The sequence below is a fragment of the Peromyscus californicus genome, unplaced genomic scaffold (assembly GCF_007827085.1).
Source record: "Peromyscus californicus insignis strain IS unplaced genomic scaffold, ASM782708v3 Scaffold_24__1_contigs__length_46423439, whole genome shotgun sequence".
Taxonomy (NCBI): Eukaryota; Metazoa; Chordata; class Mammalia; order Rodentia; family Cricetidae; genus Peromyscus; species Peromyscus californicus.
In genome coordinates, this window is record NW_026294535.1 from 1,523,601 (window position 1) to 1,542,686 (window position 19,086).

The following is a 19,086-nucleotide window of genomic DNA, read 5'->3' on the forward strand; positions in this document are numbered from 1 at the left end:
ACATCACAGGACAGGAAAAAGCTTAAGTACTCTAGTTCCAACCCCAGCTCCATCCCTTTCCAGCTCTGAGGCATGCCAGTCGGTCTACCACTGGATCCTACCTGGTCCTTGACCCAGCATCGCCAGCATCATCTCAGAGCGTCTTAGAAAGCAGCAGACCCCCAGGCCCTGCCCCAGGCCTGCTGAATAGAAAGCAGACCCCCAGGCCCTGCCCCAGGCCTGCTGAATAGAAAGCAGACTCCCAGGCCCTGCCCCAGGCCTGCTGAATAGAAAGCTGTACTCCCAGGCCCTGCCCCAGGCCTGCTGAATAGAAAGCTGTACTCCCAGCACTGTAAGACAGTTCTCACAACAGCCCTTGGAGAATGGTCTCATCATTATTCCCTCTTGGCAGATGAAGAAACTGAGGCAAGTGGCTTGCCTAAGGAGTCTGCACAGAGTCATCCAGGCTACTAGACTCCATGTCAAGGGGAGTTATTGTTCACAGGAAATGGACTTTGCATGACTCCAGGAGGGTAGTAATTCCATGCAGGAAGACACAGTCCATCGCTCCTTTCCGGCCTTAGAGTTAATTACTGTGGCTTTACAGGACAGCCACTGTCCTGTGCAGTTGCAGGGAAGGCAGCCAGTGGAACAATGAACAGGAGGGAGTGAACTGGCTTTCATCTTCAGAAAGCTCACATACCACGAACAATCTGGAAACTCTTAATAAAAAGCATGGCAAGGGCCACCTTGCAAAGGATGTTAATGCACAGCTGATGCCATTTAGCTGCACACACATCTCTAGTGTCCTGTGTGGCTGTTCTGCCCACAGTGACTCAATCAGCCTGGTCACTGGTCACTACCAGCACTTGGAGATTCTCTCCCAGGGACAGCTGTCTGTAAATCAACAGCACTCTAGATAAGAGGAAATGAAAGGGCTCCCAGGTGACCTTCCTTCAGACAGAGGGCAAATCTTGGGGTTGGCAGTAAACAGCGGACCCTATGGCCGAGTGGGCAGAGGTTTGTAGCCAGTCTCATTCCTTAGTAGCCATAGGACTCTCCTTTTCTTCCACAATGAGGCCGTCAGCCCCCCCTCATCTGAGGATGTTCTAAAGAACAAAGGAGACACATGGAAGGTCTGGCCCAGGCCGCTGGCTTCCAGCTGGAGTTCAGTAAAGTTTCTCTTCCTCTGCAAGCTCAGCATCATATCCCTTTCCACGGGACCCTTCCCCAGCCTCCAGAACTCAGACTGTCACCGTTTCCTCCACAAGGCCTTCTGCTCCATCTGGCTAAACAGATTCACTTCCTCCTGCTTAGCATGCCCAGACGGCATGGGAGCATCTGGCCTGCCAAGGGATAAGAACTTTCTGGAGGAAGACTCCTGAAGGACAGACAGACAAAGAGGAGTGGAAAGGGCATTCCAGACAGAGGGGACAATATGCTCCAAGGCCAGGAAGCTGGAGAAAGCTCCGTAGATTTGAGGAGTCCAAGTGCAATGCAAAGGAGACTTCCTGTACCATGCTCACTGGACCGCACCACCAGGCTCCATCCCCACCTGACCTGACTTCCTTCACTGGACAACTGCATCATGCATTCCTTTGTTTATTGCTCTCAGTCCCAGCTGGAATCCCAAGTCCACTCGGGGAAAGAACCTTATCTTCTTTGCCTTCTCAACATCTGGTGGCTCATTATCACCAGTAGTTATGATTGCCAGACTCTGAGCTCCGGGACAAAAGGGACCTGGCCATCTGACTGAGCATTAAATTCCCCAACACCCAGCACAGGATTAAAGATATAGTATTTGATGCTTGGTAAGTATTTTATGATCAAAGATATTGCCTACAGTAGATATTCAGCTCCTGAAAGAACAGGTGAATGACTGCAGGCAACAGAGGCATACTGCGATATAAACACGACACACATGTACACACGTGCACACACAATTAGTAAATGAACTGGTTAATGCAAGAATACAAGGTTCTCACACTCTTCTAACCAGCGCGAGAGGCCCATGATCTCGAGCCTCATCGTGCTAAGCTGCCAAGATTCCTATCTCATCTCGTCCCTGCCATTCAGAGCTTCTTTTCTCATCCACAGCGGCCATGCTGTCATTGTCACAGGGGCAGCGGATCATCTCCCTCCGCTCCTCTACCCTGAGCTCTGAGAGCTCAGCACATTCCCAGCCCTCTTGGAGGAGGTCAGCTGACCCGGGTGCCTGGCCCTCTTCCGGGGAGGCACTTTTACAGGAGCCTTCTATGGGAATTGTCAGCATTCCATTCTCCCAGAGAGTGGGATGTGAATCTGGCCTGTTTTTATTAATTGCAAATTAATGCTAGGCTGGGTGCTATTTTAGTCCGTGCTTCCACAGCGGACGGAATGCAATCTGAAGCACTGCATCGCAATCATTCCTTCTGCCGTTGGACTGCAGGAATATTTTTAGAAACCGCACCCTCTTGCCGTGGCCAGATAAATAATTTCCAAAACCAGATGTGCTCTTTGCAAATTGTCCTCAGGCGGAGAAGGGAGAGGAACGGGCCACACAGCTCACACCAATCACACCCAAACTGTAGCAACATCCAACAAGCTTAAGCCAGAAGCATCTTTAGGGGCTTCCTGGCTGCCATCCTACTTCCTTAAACACAGGAGATTCGGACCCCCAATGTGACAACCCCCACCCCACCCCACCACACACACAAACACACACTCTTAAAAAGACCTTGCCACTCACATCCGGCTGGCTGGTGGACCCCCAATGTGACACACACACACACACACACACACACACACACACACACACACACACACACACACACGCTCTTAGGAAGACCTTGCTGCTAACATCCGGTTGGTTGGTAGCACATTTGTACCCATGGTCCCCCTAGGCCCAGGCAGCGATGTCCTCTCATTCACACAGAGGCCAGCTTGTGGCCATGTGTCTGACTGCTTCTGTCAGCAAGTGTCCTTTCTAAATACACTTCTGCAAAATGCTGAGTCAGGAAGAGTGGGGCCCATACAGCCGGAAGACAGATCAACACCAGCTGAAACACATTTCTAAAAAACCTTGGAAGTGGGTGTGAGAAGATGAGACGAGCTTGCCTGGCAGTCAAACATGTGAGTTCTAATCCTAACTCAGCACCCCTTTGCCCCCAAATCAAACAGTTCTAAATGCCTATGGATGCCAGGCACCATGGGGCACTCTGGGAAAACAAAGACACAACAAACTACTGATTAATGGTGTGATCTCAAGCATATCCCTTAGACGTTCTGGGTTGGTAAATGACCCTCAACAAGTTTTTTTCAAGTGGAAAAAGAGGTCTTTGTTGAATTCTTTGAAACAATGGAGAAAACAGTAAATAATGGCCTTTTAAAAGGAAAGATTTTATTTGTGGTGTGTGTGTGTGTGTGTGTGTGTGTGTGTGTGTGTGTGTGTGTGTGTGTGTTCCTACCCTGGAAAATTTGAGGAGCAGAAGCAGAGATCCCTAAGAAAAACACAAAGTGAATACAGGACCAAACTTGAATGTTGTAAAGTACCGTGTCTGCTACTTGGCTACAAAAACATAGGGTCCCAGGCTGAAAACCTGGTCCTGGGAGCAGCCCACCCCAAAGTCACTGTTCCCTTGCATTTTCAAATGAGCTTTTCTTCCAGGCTGCTGCCCCGCTGCCCCCTATACAATTACTTTCTGAATTCTAGCCATTCTTCTCCTCTATTAGGGAATCATATGACTCCACAGGAAGCTATGCGTCTTATCACTTCTGGGACTACACCATGGGACCAAGAGGTCACACTGTGCCACAGAAGCCAGTCCCCAGGCGGGAGGCTCACATTCCAGACCTTGTAAAGACTACATTTAGTTCTGAGGGCTCTGACAGGTGGCAGGAAGAATCTGGACAGAAAGTCACTGAGATCAATGGCTGGTACAAACCCCTCAGAAGGCAAGGCTCCAATCTTACAGCAGGGCCTGGCCATCACCCCCCGAAGCCACTTTCCCAGCAGCTGGCTTCCCTTGCAAGCCCTCCTCCAGGGCCAGCCACTTAGGATGCTCTAGGACGGACATAGTTAAGTGCTGGCTCCTTCAACTACATTTTTAGCTACCATTTTCACATTTGTTACCAGTGCCTACAAGTGGCCCACAGAAACTCCCAGAAAAACTCACTGGAGACAATGAACAAATTAACCCTAGACACAGAGCTGGCCTCCCTACCTCACTGGGGAAACTAAGTTCAATGTGAGGAATGTATCTGAAAGCCTGCCATCAATCAATAAGGGATGGAGCTGCCGCACAAATCTAGGCTTCCCAACTCCAGAGCCACTCCCCCTGGCCCGGACTCATTTGTACACAGTGATTTTAACAGTTGAAATCTGAACATAGAGAATACCTTGGAAAGGCCCCAGAGCAAGTCTGTGGCTGTTACTATTATCAATTTTGTAACTGAAGAAATTGGGTTCTGTGGTTTTCTAACGTCAAGGAGTTAGGAAACCCCACAGCCCTTAAATTGTCCACCCCCTTCAATATTGAGGGCTAAAACCAGGGCTTCATACATGATCAGCAAGTGCTCCGCCACCGAAATATATCCCCAACCCATAATTATTTAACCTAACAGTCAGTGTTCATTCTAGAATAATCCAGCCACTTGCCGGAAAGAAAGACAGAGATCTTGAGATTTCACTTCCTGTTCCTAGGGAGAATTGCTTCAACCAATATTCACCAGACTCTATGGACCTCACAGAAACATGTGAGTGAGGCCAACTATTCTGTTGAGTAGGAGGTCATGGGGATGTATCTTTCAAGGACTGTCAAAGGACAATGGTAACTAATGGTTGACTGTCATGTCCTACAAACAGAGTCCAAACCCTAAAACAGCTCCATCCTTCCAAGCAAGGACATGGTCCCATCACACGGCCATTGACAGACAGCGGCAGCAACAGCAAAAGAGGAAAGTATGAGACTGTCTGTGCGCCTTGTCTGGAGACCAGGGACAAGCCATTCACGTCACAAGTGTCCAATGGGAGGGCTCCTGCAGGGCTGGGAGTACTGAGTCCATTTCATAATGAAACCCATACAGCGAGCTCCGTTTATTTTGAAATGGTGTTTGCTTATTTTGCAGCCGTGGTCTAAAGGACATCCAGAGTGCTCCCCAGGAGGCCCTTGAGCCCTGTAGAGCTTTCTCCAGCTCCAGCAGCAGCCAGAAAGACAAAAGTTGAACTCCATCACTCGCTCTTTCTTTTTTAAAGATTGACTTTTATTCCTAATTATGTGTATGTCTGGCATGCAGGCCTATGCACACATGAGAGCAGGTGTCCACAGAAGCCAGAAGAGGGCGTACAATCCTCTGGAGCTGGGATTACAGGTGTTTGGGAGGAGCCCAATATGGGAGCTATGAACTAAACTCAGGTTCTCAGGAAGATCAGGAAGTGTTCTTAATTGCTGGGCCATCTCTCCAGGCCCCAACTCACTCTTTCTGATTAAATGCTACCATCATTTTACCCAGCTCTCAATTCCATAGCTGGTTCAAATGTGAAAGAATGAGGAGGAAGGAAGTCACAGAGAAGTGGCCAGGGAAAGGCAGCTAAGTCAGGTGTTTCCTGTACCCTAACTCTAACCCTAACCCTCAGAACTTGGGAGGTAGAGGAAGAATCAGTTCAAGGTCATCCTGAGCTACATAGCAAGTTTGAAACCAGCCCGGGATACATGAGACCCTACCTCAAAAGCCAAAAAAGGGGGTGGGTGAGTGGGGGAGAATTGTAGGTTTAAGATAACTTGGGGCCCTTTTATCATATCTGCATAGTGATGTAAATTTGGACCAGTGGGCTCAGACTACAACCTTTATACACCAACCACTGTTATCCTGGAGGCATTAACTGATTTGTCGGTGCCTCAGTTTCCCTATGTATACGTGAGTTATAAAATAAATACTGCCCATCATATGTTGTCCAAAAGAAGTACTTAGGAGAGCATTAAGCAAATGGGAACTGAAGTACATATGAAGCATGTATGTCACTTCTGTGACAAGAATTCCAGATTGTGAGCTTCCTGCGGGCAGGGACTGTGTCTCAGTCACTGTGCTACCAGGGAGAAGAGAGTCTGGGAGGTTGTAGGGGTTTCCTTAAAGCCTGCTGGCTGAATTAAACCATCTCAATGAGCTGATTGCTGGGAGTCTTTCCCAGAGCCTGCCTGCCAGCAGAGGGAGTGGCTGCCCCAGATGCAGGCCTCTGGGAAGCCACACCCACCGGCCACACCCACCCATAATACCCAGGCCCTGTCTGAGCTTTACCTTAATATTGCAGTTGTCATCAAGCAGTATATTCTCCAGCTTCAAGTCCCGGTGGACCACACCATTCTGAAAGAGGAAACGGAAGAACTGAACAGGAGCTGGTGAGATGACAGACACCAAGAGAGCTGGGGAGGGGGGGCGACAGAGGGGCCCGTCTGACAGATGAAAGAGACGCACCGGCCCCGGTGGTCTTCACCTCTATCCTTCAGACCCGCTCCTGCTGTCAGGACGCTCCCCAGACAGCATCCAGCGACAGGAGAGCATTAGTCACTTGCTGTGTGGTTAAAGGAAAAATGACTGGAATCCATTCTCCCCCAGAGCCTGTAAACCAGCAGGGGGATTCTTTGTGGGAATGTAATTCCGCTGTGTGAGAGCAATATAATCCCAGGCAATGCAGACCCTGTCTGAGATGGGTTCCAGGGAAGCAGCAGACATCTCAGCTGGGGACTCGGAGCATAGGGCTCCAGTGACAGCCTGCCTGCATGTCTGTCTGCCTGCCTGCCTGCCTGCTTGCCTGCATCCCTCATGCTGGAAAGAGGCCTGACCCAGTCTCCTAAGCTTTGTCTGGGATACTTCCTAAGCAGCCAGCTGGAAAGACTTGAAAGTCTCTCTCCACTCTGCAGGCTGATGAAAAGGGAGATGTGATTGCAGGCCAATGAGACCAGAGCCACTGGGGACTGTCATACTGCGTGCCCTTTTCATTCAGGCAAGCTCTGACCAGTCTGGAAGCTGAACTTCAGAGCAGCCAGCCAGCTTAAGGAGAAGAGGACACCAAAGGGCTGGGGGCATGGCTCTGCCCAGCAGTAATGCCTGGCCTCCACAAGTCTGGGGGGAGCGGGGGCGGAGCAGGGGACTGAAAAATGCTTGGGGGCTGTGTGGATGTGATGGAGAGTGGGTTTCTAACACCACTGTGCAGAAATGGCTTCCTCAGAGGAAGCTTCTGTGGTGAGCAAACTGATGGGCATGGCTATAGTTGGTTCTTGGCAATTTGTTTTTCTTCCTGTGTGGCAGCCTCTAATATCTCAAAATCCCTGACTGGAGAGAGATGGCATGTATTCCTACTACTGCTTTTGCTAATCCAAGCTCTAAGGAGTTGTCCTGAATTCACAAATGCAAAAAAAAAAAAAAAAAGTCTCCTGGAGAAAAGGGAAGCTAGTTCACGTCAATTAAATACCAAGAGGATCTGGTTCCCGAGGTCACATTCCTGGCTGACAGAAGAAGATGGAACGAGTCTAAGAAAGTCCCATTCATAACGAGCCACACATTCACACACTTCAGATAACGGAAGTACAGTCTGTGGGGCTTTCCAGTGTTACTTGCAGATAAGTCTGATCACGCGTGCCTCTCATGTCCACAGAGGTCAACCAAAGGCTGTGGGGTGCACGTCTCTGAAACTAGCACTGAAAGAGACAGGCAGATCCTCAGGGCTCACTAGCAAGCCAGTCTAGTGGAACTGTCAAGCTCCAGGCTCAGTGAGAGACCCCGTCTCTAAAACTAAGGTGGGAAGTGACTGAAGAGGACCCTTGACATTGACCTCTGACCTCTATGCACACATGCACAAATGAACACACCTACACACACACACACACACACACAGAGAAAGAGAGAGAGAGAGAGAGAGAGAGAGAGAGAGAGAGAGAGAGAGGGGATTTGAATAGGGAGATTTTTTCTTTCCCTACTCTGTAAATTCTCCACATTCATCACAATGAACTAACAAGGCCTTTGTGATATTAAAGGTGTCACGAGGTGTCAAAAGGCCAGTTACAGCTGAAGTGGCAAGCCCCACATACCTTGTGGCAATAATGCACAGCAGACACGATCTGCCTGAAGAAGTGTCTGGTCTCCCTCTCGCTGAGGCGTCTCCGCTCGCTGATGTAATCATACAGCTCTCCTTTGCTGGCATATTCCATGATGATCACAATCTTATCTTTGTTCTCAAACACTGCAGGGGAGGGGAGGGAAATAAACAAACACTGTTACCCAGCAGGGTTAATTATGATGGCAGAGATGGAGCAAGGAAGACCATGGAGATGTCACTGAGCCAGACGGGGCTGGGGGAGGGAGCGGGAGTCACAATCTGTGCATTCAACGTTGGGAGGACTTGGGACAATGGTAGCTTCACTCTGTCACTGCCTTGTACAGTTGAGAGGAGCATCCTCGGGACTTTTCTGCAGACCCCACTCCCATTAACAAGGTCATTTCTCACCAGTCCCCACCCACCCTGCTTCGTTCTCTATGGAGAGGATAGAGGAGAATTAACTGCACAAAAAAGGACAGGACTGTGGAGACGGCTCAGGAGGTAAAAGGCTTGCTGCCCAGCTGTGAGGCCCAGAGCTCAGAACCCTAGAAACCAAGTAAAAGTCAAACACAACAGCGCGACACGTCCGTGACCCCAGTGCTGCTATGAGGGGAATGGGAGGCGGAGACACAAGAGTCCCTGGAGGATACCCAGGCTGGCTTACACAGCACCATATCAGAGACTGTTGGGACCAAGGTGGGACGTGAGGGCCGACTCCAGAGGTTGTCCACTGACCTCCACATCCACCACGGCTCCCATGCACTCACACACTTCACAGATAAGTACACACGACCACTCATCAAGCATCTGATGCAGACCACTGGGTACCACATCTCTAAAAACTCCTCTCTGGCCCCCATCCTGTTATCTCTTCCCATTTTCTCATACCAACCTTGATGCATTTCACTACATCCTACACATTCCCATGGGCCCTGCTTAGACCTGCCTTAGTCATTTAAACACTACAACACACCACCAGGGAATATTTGAAATTTTACCATTTGAAAAGGAAAGAAGCTGGTGAGGCCTATGGAGGTTGCTAGCTTTGTAGAACCTGCAGGTAGTACTTCCAAGCTCAAGTGTGGATCCACGCAAGGAGGAGGCTTCCTAAAGAACTGACCAGAACCGACTCTGGTTCCTGGCGTGGCCAGGGAGTCACAGAGCCAACCTGGAATGGAGTCAAGTACAGTTGAAGCTGACAAGGTAGCGGTGGGCAGAGGGAGGGTCTTCCAGGAAGGACGCACTTCAAGATGTGCGTAGTCACATCTTCACTCTGAAGACATCGTACACAAAAGCCCGGAAGACTCCAGTGGCTGTGGAGTGGCCGGCTGAAGGGGTGCCAGGACCTCGAGTCTTCTCTCTTCCTTGGGTTTTTCTCTTCTGAACCTGTGTTGGCCTTGGGTGTCTGCCCACCTCAACATCCAACATCCCAGAACTGTCCCTGCAATTCTTACATTTACACACAAGCTGCTGCTCCCCCCCACCCCGCCTGCTCTCCCCCTGCTCTCCCCCCTCCCTATCCTGACTAAGGATTCATCAACCATCGAGGCTTTGCTCATATTCATCTGCCTATCACATGCCTTCTGCCGCTTACATTCTGGTCCATACTTGCTCATGGCAACTTACTTCCCGGTTACATATTCATTTTCCTCGTCCTGGACTCTGAGCTTGGGCTGAGAGAGCTAAAATCTAGGATTTTGTCCCCCTGGCTATGGGACTCTAGGAAATTGCTTACCTTCTCTATGCTTCTGTTACATCCAATGTGAGATGAGTGAAATTAGTAAGCATTTCTTAGAACTGTTGGGAAAATGTATTGACAACAGGGTGGCAGATGCTTAGAACAAAGCCTGCATGCACAGCACTCAATAACGTTGGCTATTATTGATTATTTTAATATTATTGGACCCCAGCACCTGGCACCAAGACACACACACACACACACACACACACACACACACACACACACACAATGAGCAACTGCGTTGAACTGGAACCTGCCTGAGGCCTCAGTCTCCTGTCCCCCCAAACCTTGTCACTGGCTGCTAGAAGGTCACCCTCCCCACCCCACCCCTAGTTCCTTTCTGGCTCCTTCAGTCCAGCCAACGCTCTCTGATAAAATGAAGGGGAAGGAGGTAGGAAGCTGGAGAGGGAAGGGTACAGTCAGATAACACTGGCTGCCCGGGTGTCTGCTGGCCTCTCAGTACCCAGCCACTTTGGCTCCTACCAGGATTTCAGCCTGGAGTGCACTTTTCATTAACTCTAAACTCTGCCAAGTGGGAAGGTGGCCTCGGAGTATATGGTTTGAGCCGATGGGGGCATGCCGTACACGGAGGAAGGGCAGGCTTTCTAACTTGCCCTTTCTTTTAGGGCAGGGAAAAGGAAGAAAAAAGTTAATTGCTTTGACATGTCAACAAGGACCTCACTCTCAGACTCTGGAGCATCCCTAAAGGAGACTGAGAGTGTCATCTGAAGAACAGGTGGCAGAGGACAGGACTATCCCAGAGGCTGGCTGGCTCCTCCCTTTAAACCTCACACTTCAACACAACTCAGAGTGACAGCTTTCTCACTAAGTAACTCCTGCTGGCATGGCCTGATGGTGTGACTTCTAAAACACAAGCTCTGGGTCCCTCTACCTGGGTCACCCCACCACAGCTCCATCCTCACTGGCTTCTAACCCTTCTCTGTCACCCCACTGCCAAATGGCCAAGAAGCCAAACACCAGCATGGTTCTGCTTCTGGGAACACAGATCCCGCAAGGTGTTCTGGGAAAAGGACTTTTGACAAAGCAGATGAAACATCTGGAAGATGCTCGGACCTGGGCTTGGCTGTCCTTGGACTGCAGGTTCTTAGGTTCTGCAGGTGAACCAGGGCACCTCCATGTTCCTACTCACATCCAGAGGAAGGGCTCTGGACCCAGTACAGGAAACACTGGATGCGTGTGATGGTATCTGAATACGACCACCCACCCCCTGGTTGTTATGAGAAGTCGGCAAGGCCAAAGAATTCCCCATGTGGCTAGGCCTGGCTATGGGACACCATCCACACACCCTCAATAGAAGGCAGGCCAAGTTTACAGTCAAGGCTCGAATATCACATTAGATGAGCTAAATGCCAGAGAGAATTCTACATTTGGAGAACATAATGGCTCCATCAAGGAGGCTGCTAAAGGCTCCTGAATCCTTTCTTAACAACAGCACCAAGTACTGTAGGCCTACTATGTGCCAGTCCTGTGCTAAGAGGCATTTTGTGTAAATGATGTCACATGGGTGTAGTCCTTTAACCTGGTTTTATAGAGGGGAACACCTGGTAGAGCGAGGCTCAGAGTAGTCACCATGATTACAGAGAGCTCCAGCCGGGCTGGGACAGGACTGCGCAATCGGCCTGCAGGCTCCAAGCTCAGCCTCTGTTTCCCTCCATACACACCAACCCCCCTGGCCTGACTCTCCTCAAACAACGACACTGAGAGAATTCGGGGACAGAATCAGTGCTGAGTCAGCACCGTGCCTCCATCCCACTTGAAGAATTTTTCCCACCTGTCTCTTGGGCAGCTCTTCCAAGACAGCTTTTACTTTTCCAGTACTCACAATGGCTAAGGGTAAGGTCTTGGGGATCAGCACTGAGAAACGACCAGCTTCTGCCCTAGACCTGAGACGCCTTACCCACGATTAAGGTCGCTAATGCAGAGTGGCAGGAATACTCGTGACCATTCTTCTCACAAAATGGGCTGTTCCCCTTGGGCACTTTTACAACTGGTTATTTATAAGCCCAGAAATCTTGTCTGTGTTTATGTTATTAGTCACTAAGCAAAAGCTTATTTTCCATCAGTTGGGAAGGGTTTCCTTTCTGAAAAATGAAAGCCTGTGTCTCTTGGCCAGACAGTTTTACCCAGAAGCGTGGTGGCTCCAGGACGGTAAGGAAAGCTGAGGCCCTTGACATGCCAGGCCTACCAGGAAGCTGCAGGCCCTGAATAGAAACTTAGCTCAGCTTGAGTCAGCCCGCAGCACTGTGCCAGGACCCTGTGGTGCCCAGCCTGGTGCCTGCCCAACAAATCGACAAAGCAGCACAAAGCACCTACTATGTGGACGGCATTAAAGGAGACATTACCAGCTCAGGAGAGGGAGAGGACAGGCTCGCTGGCAGAAACAGCACGAGAGAGCGGCAAACAGAAGAGTGACCAGCCTCTGGCAGGTCCCAGAGAACAAGGAGCAAGAAGAGAGCTATGAATGAATGAATACTGCGGCAGCGAGTGCCCATGAGACGCTCCCAGGCAGCCACGCAGGTGAGTGAACATTGCCAAGACAACAGAGAGGCGTGAAATGAAGGCCAGAGGAGAACGAGGCATCGTGGACTTGTCAGCGATGCAGACCTCGCTTCCTCCCACAGGGACCTCTCCTTCCCTCACGAGGCGTCTGTCTCCCCCATCAGTGCCTGCATGCCCCACACGCAGCACCGACTGGTCTCAATGATCCTGTGACACGATCCAGTACAGGGACCAGGAGCTTGGCACCAAAGACGGCTTCCATGGATTTCAGAACACCTGCATATACAAAATGATACCTTGAGGGACCCCCGTCTAAACATGAAATTTACTTGTGTTTCATATACATCTTATACGAACAGGCTGGAGGTAATTGCGCTGGTTAATTGACACAGACTCAAGAGACACCCGACAGGGACCCTCAGTTGAGCAACTGTCTTCTTCATGTTGGTCTGAGGGCATCTTCTTGTTAATTGATAGAGAAAGGCACGGCCCACTGTGGGCGGTGCCACCCTCAGGAACTATACCCCCAGGCTGTATAAGGAAAGTAGTTGAATGACAGCCTGAAAGCAAGCCAGTCACTGAGTTCCTCCATGGCCTCTGCTTCAGCTCTGCCTCCGGTTCCTGCCTTGAGTTCCTGGCCTGTCTTCCCTCCATAACAGACTGTAACAAGTAAGCTGAAATAAACCCCTTCCTCCTCAGCTTTTTTCTTTTTGTCATGGTGTTTATCACCCCAAGTTGAAACAATAATCCTGCCCAATATTTTTAGTAACTGTGGGCATGAAACAAAGTTTAATGGTATGGCGTTTTCCATGTGTGGTCTATCACCTTGGTGCTCAAAACATTTATCACTTCGGAGCATTTATCACTTCTCTGACTTCAGATTTTTGGGTTAGGGATACTCAATCTGTGTCTGCATTACTCCATTTCATAATTGGAGAACCATTACTCCCACCGAGGAACAACTCTGCCGGCACCCTTCAGTCACCCCACTCGGTTCCCTCCGCCACTAACCATCTCCCTGAGCTTATAAATAAGTCAATAGCATGGGGACATGGCTCAGCAGTTAGGAGCACTGGCTGATCTTCCAGAGGTCCTGAGTTCAATTCCCAGCATCCACAGGGTGGCTCACAACCATCTACAATAGGATCTGATGCTTTCTCCTGGTATTCAGGCAGACATGTAGGACACTCATACACAATATAAATAAATAAAATTTTAAAAGTAAGCCAATATCACAATATGTTGATTATAAGCCAATCAGGTGGATGAGTTTTGCTTCTTAAACAATGGATCATGTAGGATATATTCTTGTGTGTGACTTCAATAACCCCAAATACTATAAGTGAGAATAAGTCAAATTGTTCTGTGTCATTGAAGAGTCCTCATTCTTGCTACTATGAATTCTCTTTCTTACTGGGGTATTGTGGTGGTTTTAGCCGTTCTACATCAGGTAATCAATCATTAAGCCAATTCCAGTTGAGGACCCCCGTGAGCAGAGTTGCTGGGGACATTTATTGCTATCATTTTGTTGTTGCATTTACTGATTTTGGTTTTTATGTGTATGAGTATTTTGCCTGCATGTGTGTATGTTTACCAGGTTTGTGCCTGGTGCCCTCAGAGGTAAGAGGAGGGTATCAGTGCCCCTGGAACTGGAGTTATGGGCAGTTATGAGCCACCATGTCTATGGTGGGAACTAAACCTAGGTCCCCTACAAGACCAAATACATTTAACTAGTGAGCTGTCCCTCGCCCGACTGGGTACATGCTTGCACACCACATGTCTTCTGATGCGTATCTGTATGCATTGTTGTTGGGCAGATACTCCAGTGAGGCTTTGAATCCAAATGTGTGTGACTGAAAAAAATGCATGCTTTTACTCTGACTCTGCCTCCATTCACTCACTCTCCCGCCACTGTGCTCAGCAAAGTTTCTGCTTGATGGAGGCCAACTCACAGCTTTTCCTGAACACCCTTTATCAGCCTATGAAGTCGCTGTCTGAGCATTCTGCTATGTGTTAAAGCTGATAAAACAATACAAGGCACAGTCTTTGCCTTCGAGGAGTTGTGTCCTACTTGGAAAGAAATGGAGCCTACCAAATAATCCACGAGCCAAATTATGCATGGCTCAGACTTTTAGTATCTAGAGGTCCAGAGAGAAGGACGGAGATGTAAATATGAATGAGTCTGAAAAGATTCCTAGAGAAAAGAGGCATGGAACCCAGCAGGCCAAATGACCAGGGGTTCGCTTTAGTCAGATACCTTTGTTATTGTTCTGGCACAGAAAATCCAGACGCTCCCCCTTTCTTCTACCAGTGTCTTACTTCTTCCCAGAAACCAACTTGGATTACTTTTCTTGTTTTCTGTTTATTTCTATTTCAAGGGGGCTGGTTGCTAGGGTAACGCCTCCTCCTCCACATTAAACCTGAATTTTATCAGATGTTCATTCTGACAGTTCACGTCTGACTTCTGATGGTCTGGCTTTCACAACTGCACTAATTAATCACAAGGTTCCTAACGATTCCCTTCTGCTGCCCCCAAGGTTAATAACACAACTTGTATAGCTTGAGAAAGGGCACAACATAAAAACAACATTCTGGCCTGGGAGAAACACTGATGAATCAGGTGACCGTGGGGTTTTTAACCATCCACTGGCCATTTTTTGAGCCAAATACACTAGGCCTTTTATTAGCAGGAGAGTGAGTGGGGATCAATTTACAGGATGTTCTAGGTGGGAGTAGATGGTTCTGGAAAATGAAAAATTTCTTCCTGTGGAGATAGAGGAGAACTTTCTGATTCACATGGACTCTGAGGAAGGATTTGGTTTGCTGGTTTTAAGGAAAAGGAACAGGGCTTAGGAGGGGACTGGTCAGAGTTGTCCCAGGGTTGGTTTGGATTCTATCTGTCCAGAGAACCTCTGCTCACACCAGACAGCAACAGTGCTTGATTGATGTTCTCAAACTGACAGAAGAACCTTCCACTCCCGGGGACTCACTTTTATTAAAGACAAGGGAGATTCTCAGGGAAATTCCTAGCCTGCTTTTTATTTCAGAAACACAAGAATCTCTTCTTGAAAGAGTCGGCTGCCACCTAATTAGTCATTGAATTATTACAGGATTAATTCTTCAAAAGTATTATTCCCAAGAACTAAACTGCAAATACCTCAGGGGCGAATGCTTCACAAAACAGTCCTGTGATGTCTGGAAGCCCCCGCAGTGAGGGTGAGAAAATTCAGCTGGACTAATAGCTCCCATTGTCAATGGGGTGGTCAGAGCTGAATCACAGACAGGCACTTCCCAGTTTGGACAATGGAAGGCGTTCTGGTTCACACATGTCTTACAATACACCAACACTCTTCTGGCTGTTGGCTGGAATGCCTGAGGAGAACCATACCCAGGCTGGCCACCCACTGCAGAGGTAGACTTCGGGGAACTCCGAAGAACAGGGGTGAAAGTGTAACCAGGTGTGGTGTGTGCCTATAATCCTGACTCTCCAGATACTGGGGAGGGAGGCTAGCCGGGGTTAGAGACCTGGTCTCAAAAAGTCAGTTAACCAGAAAAGGCAAGGTACGGCACTGTCTGGGGAGACGCTGAAGGCTCACTAAGTACTCTGCCCGTATGCCAGGGTTATAAGTGCTGTGGGGACCAATGCCAAATGAGATCCGAGGACAAGGCTAGGATAAAGAAGAGGGGTCTCAAGGGTACCAGCCTGGACTAGTCACAGGACTCCATCCTCCTACTAGTGGTGTGGTGGGGCATCTCCATGGCAACTCAGCAGGGCCCTGAGGCGGAATGGGCTCCATTGGTACCACCACAAACTCATCAGACTGGCTATCTCCTCTACTGCTGTGTCACAGCCTTACACACACACACACACACACACACACACACACACACACACACACACGGGGGGGAGGGGGGTATGTGCACACCAGTCACTATGAGAGGATGAGTGTCAGTCAGTCAGCATCCCTGGACTCTCACAACCACCCCAGAGAGAAGCAAGGGATCTAGATTGACATAGTCAATTTCTTTAAACAAGCATGCTACCCTGACTCCAGCAGTGACAGCCTTGGTTCCTCTTCCACAAACCTCAGCAGGGGCTTTGCTGTGGGGGCTTGGCTCACTCTCAACCACCTGGAAGAAAAGACAGTACAGTACTCATTGCCCTCCTCCACTGTGTACAACTGAGTCATTCTGCAGAGCACCTTGTCACTCTCCATTGGGGCTCCCTTGTAAGTGCCCGAACACGAAGATGGGCCAGCCAGCCACTGCAACAGACAGTGTCACGGTGTAAGACAAGCCTGGATGAGAGCCAGGGTCACAGATCTGCAGCGGCAGAATCCACCCTCAAGAGCACATTTCTGTGGAGGAGGAGGTGGTGGTGGTGGTGGTGGTGGTGGTGGTGGTGGTGGTGGTGGTGATGGTGGTGATGGGGGTGATGGTGGTGATGGTGGTGGTAATGGTAGTGATGGGGGTGATGGTGGCAGTGGTGGCGGTGAGGTGGTAATGGTGGTGGTGATGGGGGTGTGAGAGAGAGAGAGATGGGAGGAGGTGAGAGGACAATGATGAAGTCAGTGAATTCACTTGTGTAGATATCAGACTCCTATGGCCCCTGAAAAATTAAGTCCAGTCTCTCTCTCTCTCTCTCTCTCTCTCTCTCTCTCTCTCTCTCTCTCTCTCTCTCTCTCTCTCTCTCCTTAAGGATTTTTATTATAAAGTATATGTATGCGTGTTTGTCTATGTGTGGATATGAGCTTGTGAGTGTGGGTACTTGCTGGCAAGAGAAGAAGGTATCCCTAGTGCTACTCAAAGTATGGCCATCAATGTCAGAGTCCAGTGAAGTTGATGCCACAAATAACAAGTTACCGAATGAGGTATGTCAGAATTGGTGAACTGGTGGAGAGAAGCATGACTCCCCAATCAAAAGAGCCCAGACAGAAGTCATGGGTCACCAGTCTTCCTTCAGTAGCCACATAAAAGACCACTCTCGGGATTCTATTAGCCTTCCTTCCTAATGGCTGTTAACGGTCTAAACAAACGACTAACCGGCCCCAGCTCATCTCAAAAGGCTCTATATTAAACACAATATAGTTTTATTTATTCTTTAAAAAATTAGCTTCAAGTACAAGTGGCATTATTTAAAGCATTAGAAAATATTGAATTCCAGGAAACTCGGGAGGGCGAGGCAAGCCAAGCAGGGAGAAACATTAGTGTTCTGTTTGTTTTATTTGTAATCTCCGGCCTCTAGAAAAATGACTTGGGTGTAATCAAATGAAAATAATACACTTGAAGGTCAAAGAGCTAATTTAACAGGAAGCTCATTTAAAATGTGTTTGCGCCGACACACAGCTGAGGCGCTCACCCCCACAGTTAAAAGTGAGGAGAGCCCTCGGGGACTTAGGAACAGAGGAGAGCTGTGCACTTGGGTCCAGTCTGCAAGGATTCCACTGGGAACTTGTGAGGCTGGTAGCAGAGGGGTGTGTTCAATCAATACCCAGGAATTTGTCATGTATTCAAAGGAGTAAACATAAGCATAACACACCATTTTGCCAAGTCAACAAATGGTTTCATGAGGCTCTGAGCTCCCTGAGGACAGCATCCAAATGGCTTATAAAGGTGTCACCCACTGTCACAGAGAATATGTTCTCTGACTCACTGACGACAGATGATTAGATCAGCACAGGTTTCAAGAGCAATGCTTATCGTCCTCTTGGTTGCAGGAATCACTCCACCTTTCTCAGCCTGAGCAATTCAGTCAGAAGCCTTGGGGTTGAGGTGCAGACATTAGTGTCACAAACGCCACAGGAGTGTCCACGTGCACTTAATATGCCAATCAGGGGCCAGGGTAATATGGTCTCAGCCGACTGTGCTGGTACCCAACACCCACCCCAGTACGTTTCTACTCCAACCAGAAAGGACATCTCACTTATCATGAGATATCATCAGGTATCAAAGACATAATAGTCAGGACAAAGAGACAGCTCCCCGGGTGGAGTGCCTGCCACTAGAGTTTGAATCCCCAGAACCATGTAAAAGCCAAATGGGCATCGGTCCCTCCTATAACCTCAGCTCGAAAGAGATAGAAATAGGATCTCCCAGAGTAATGGCTAAAGAGACTAGCCATATCGGGGTGCTGAGCTCAAGTGAGAGACCCCACCTCAGTAAATAAGGTGGAAACAAGCAAGGGAGACCAGCACCAATCTTGGGTCTACACACACACACACACACACACACACACACACACTAAAAAGTAATACTCTTTAGCGTTCATTAAGCAGATACCAGCACACGCCTAACACCTCTATCCATTTGCTCATGTAACCCCACAGCTGTGCGGAGTATCAAGACAATGCCCCACTGGAGAGATAAGGAGCTTCCTAGGGCTTAGTCAGACCTACCATTGATCACTTCCACACTTGTCCAACCAGGACAGTACTGAGACCGTAAGAGCCCAACACATTTTTGATGAGCAAAAAATAACTACGCAAATACAGGATTAACTCAACCATCTCTGCCTTTGTGAGAGCCCAAACCAGGATCCCTCCTAAAGCAGGACCTGCTTGCACATCTTATCTCTCAAGACCCCTGGATAAGCAACACACTGGAGCCCACGAAATACAAGGTGCTCCCACCATTAGTATTCCCAAACAAATGGCATAAGACACTCAGTCCCATTTCAGCTTCTGAGCTGCTATGGAGGGAGGGGTTTTCTTCTCACGAGTGGTTCTCACACTTGAGGACACATCACACTCCCGGCAGCCTGCTTGTAAACAGATGG

General features: G+C 48.9%; 1 protein-coding gene across 2 annotated transcripts in view; it reads right to left on the reverse strand.

Moving 5' to 3' along the window:
- Nuak1 (NUAK family kinase 1) overlaps positions 1–19,086 on the reverse strand; it is a 72,530-nt gene that overhangs the window by 14,564 nt on the left and 38,880 nt on the right. For both annotated transcript variants that reach the window (XM_052752915.1, XM_052752916.1), the window contains 2 exons: positions 8,043–8,194; positions 6,253–6,318 (listed from right to left, as the gene is read on the reverse strand). In XM_052752915.1, coding sequence (XP_052608875.1) covers positions 6,253–6,318; positions 8,043–8,194 — 218 coding nt within the window. The remainder of the gene's footprint in view (positions 1–6,252; positions 6,319–8,042; positions 8,195–19,086) is intronic.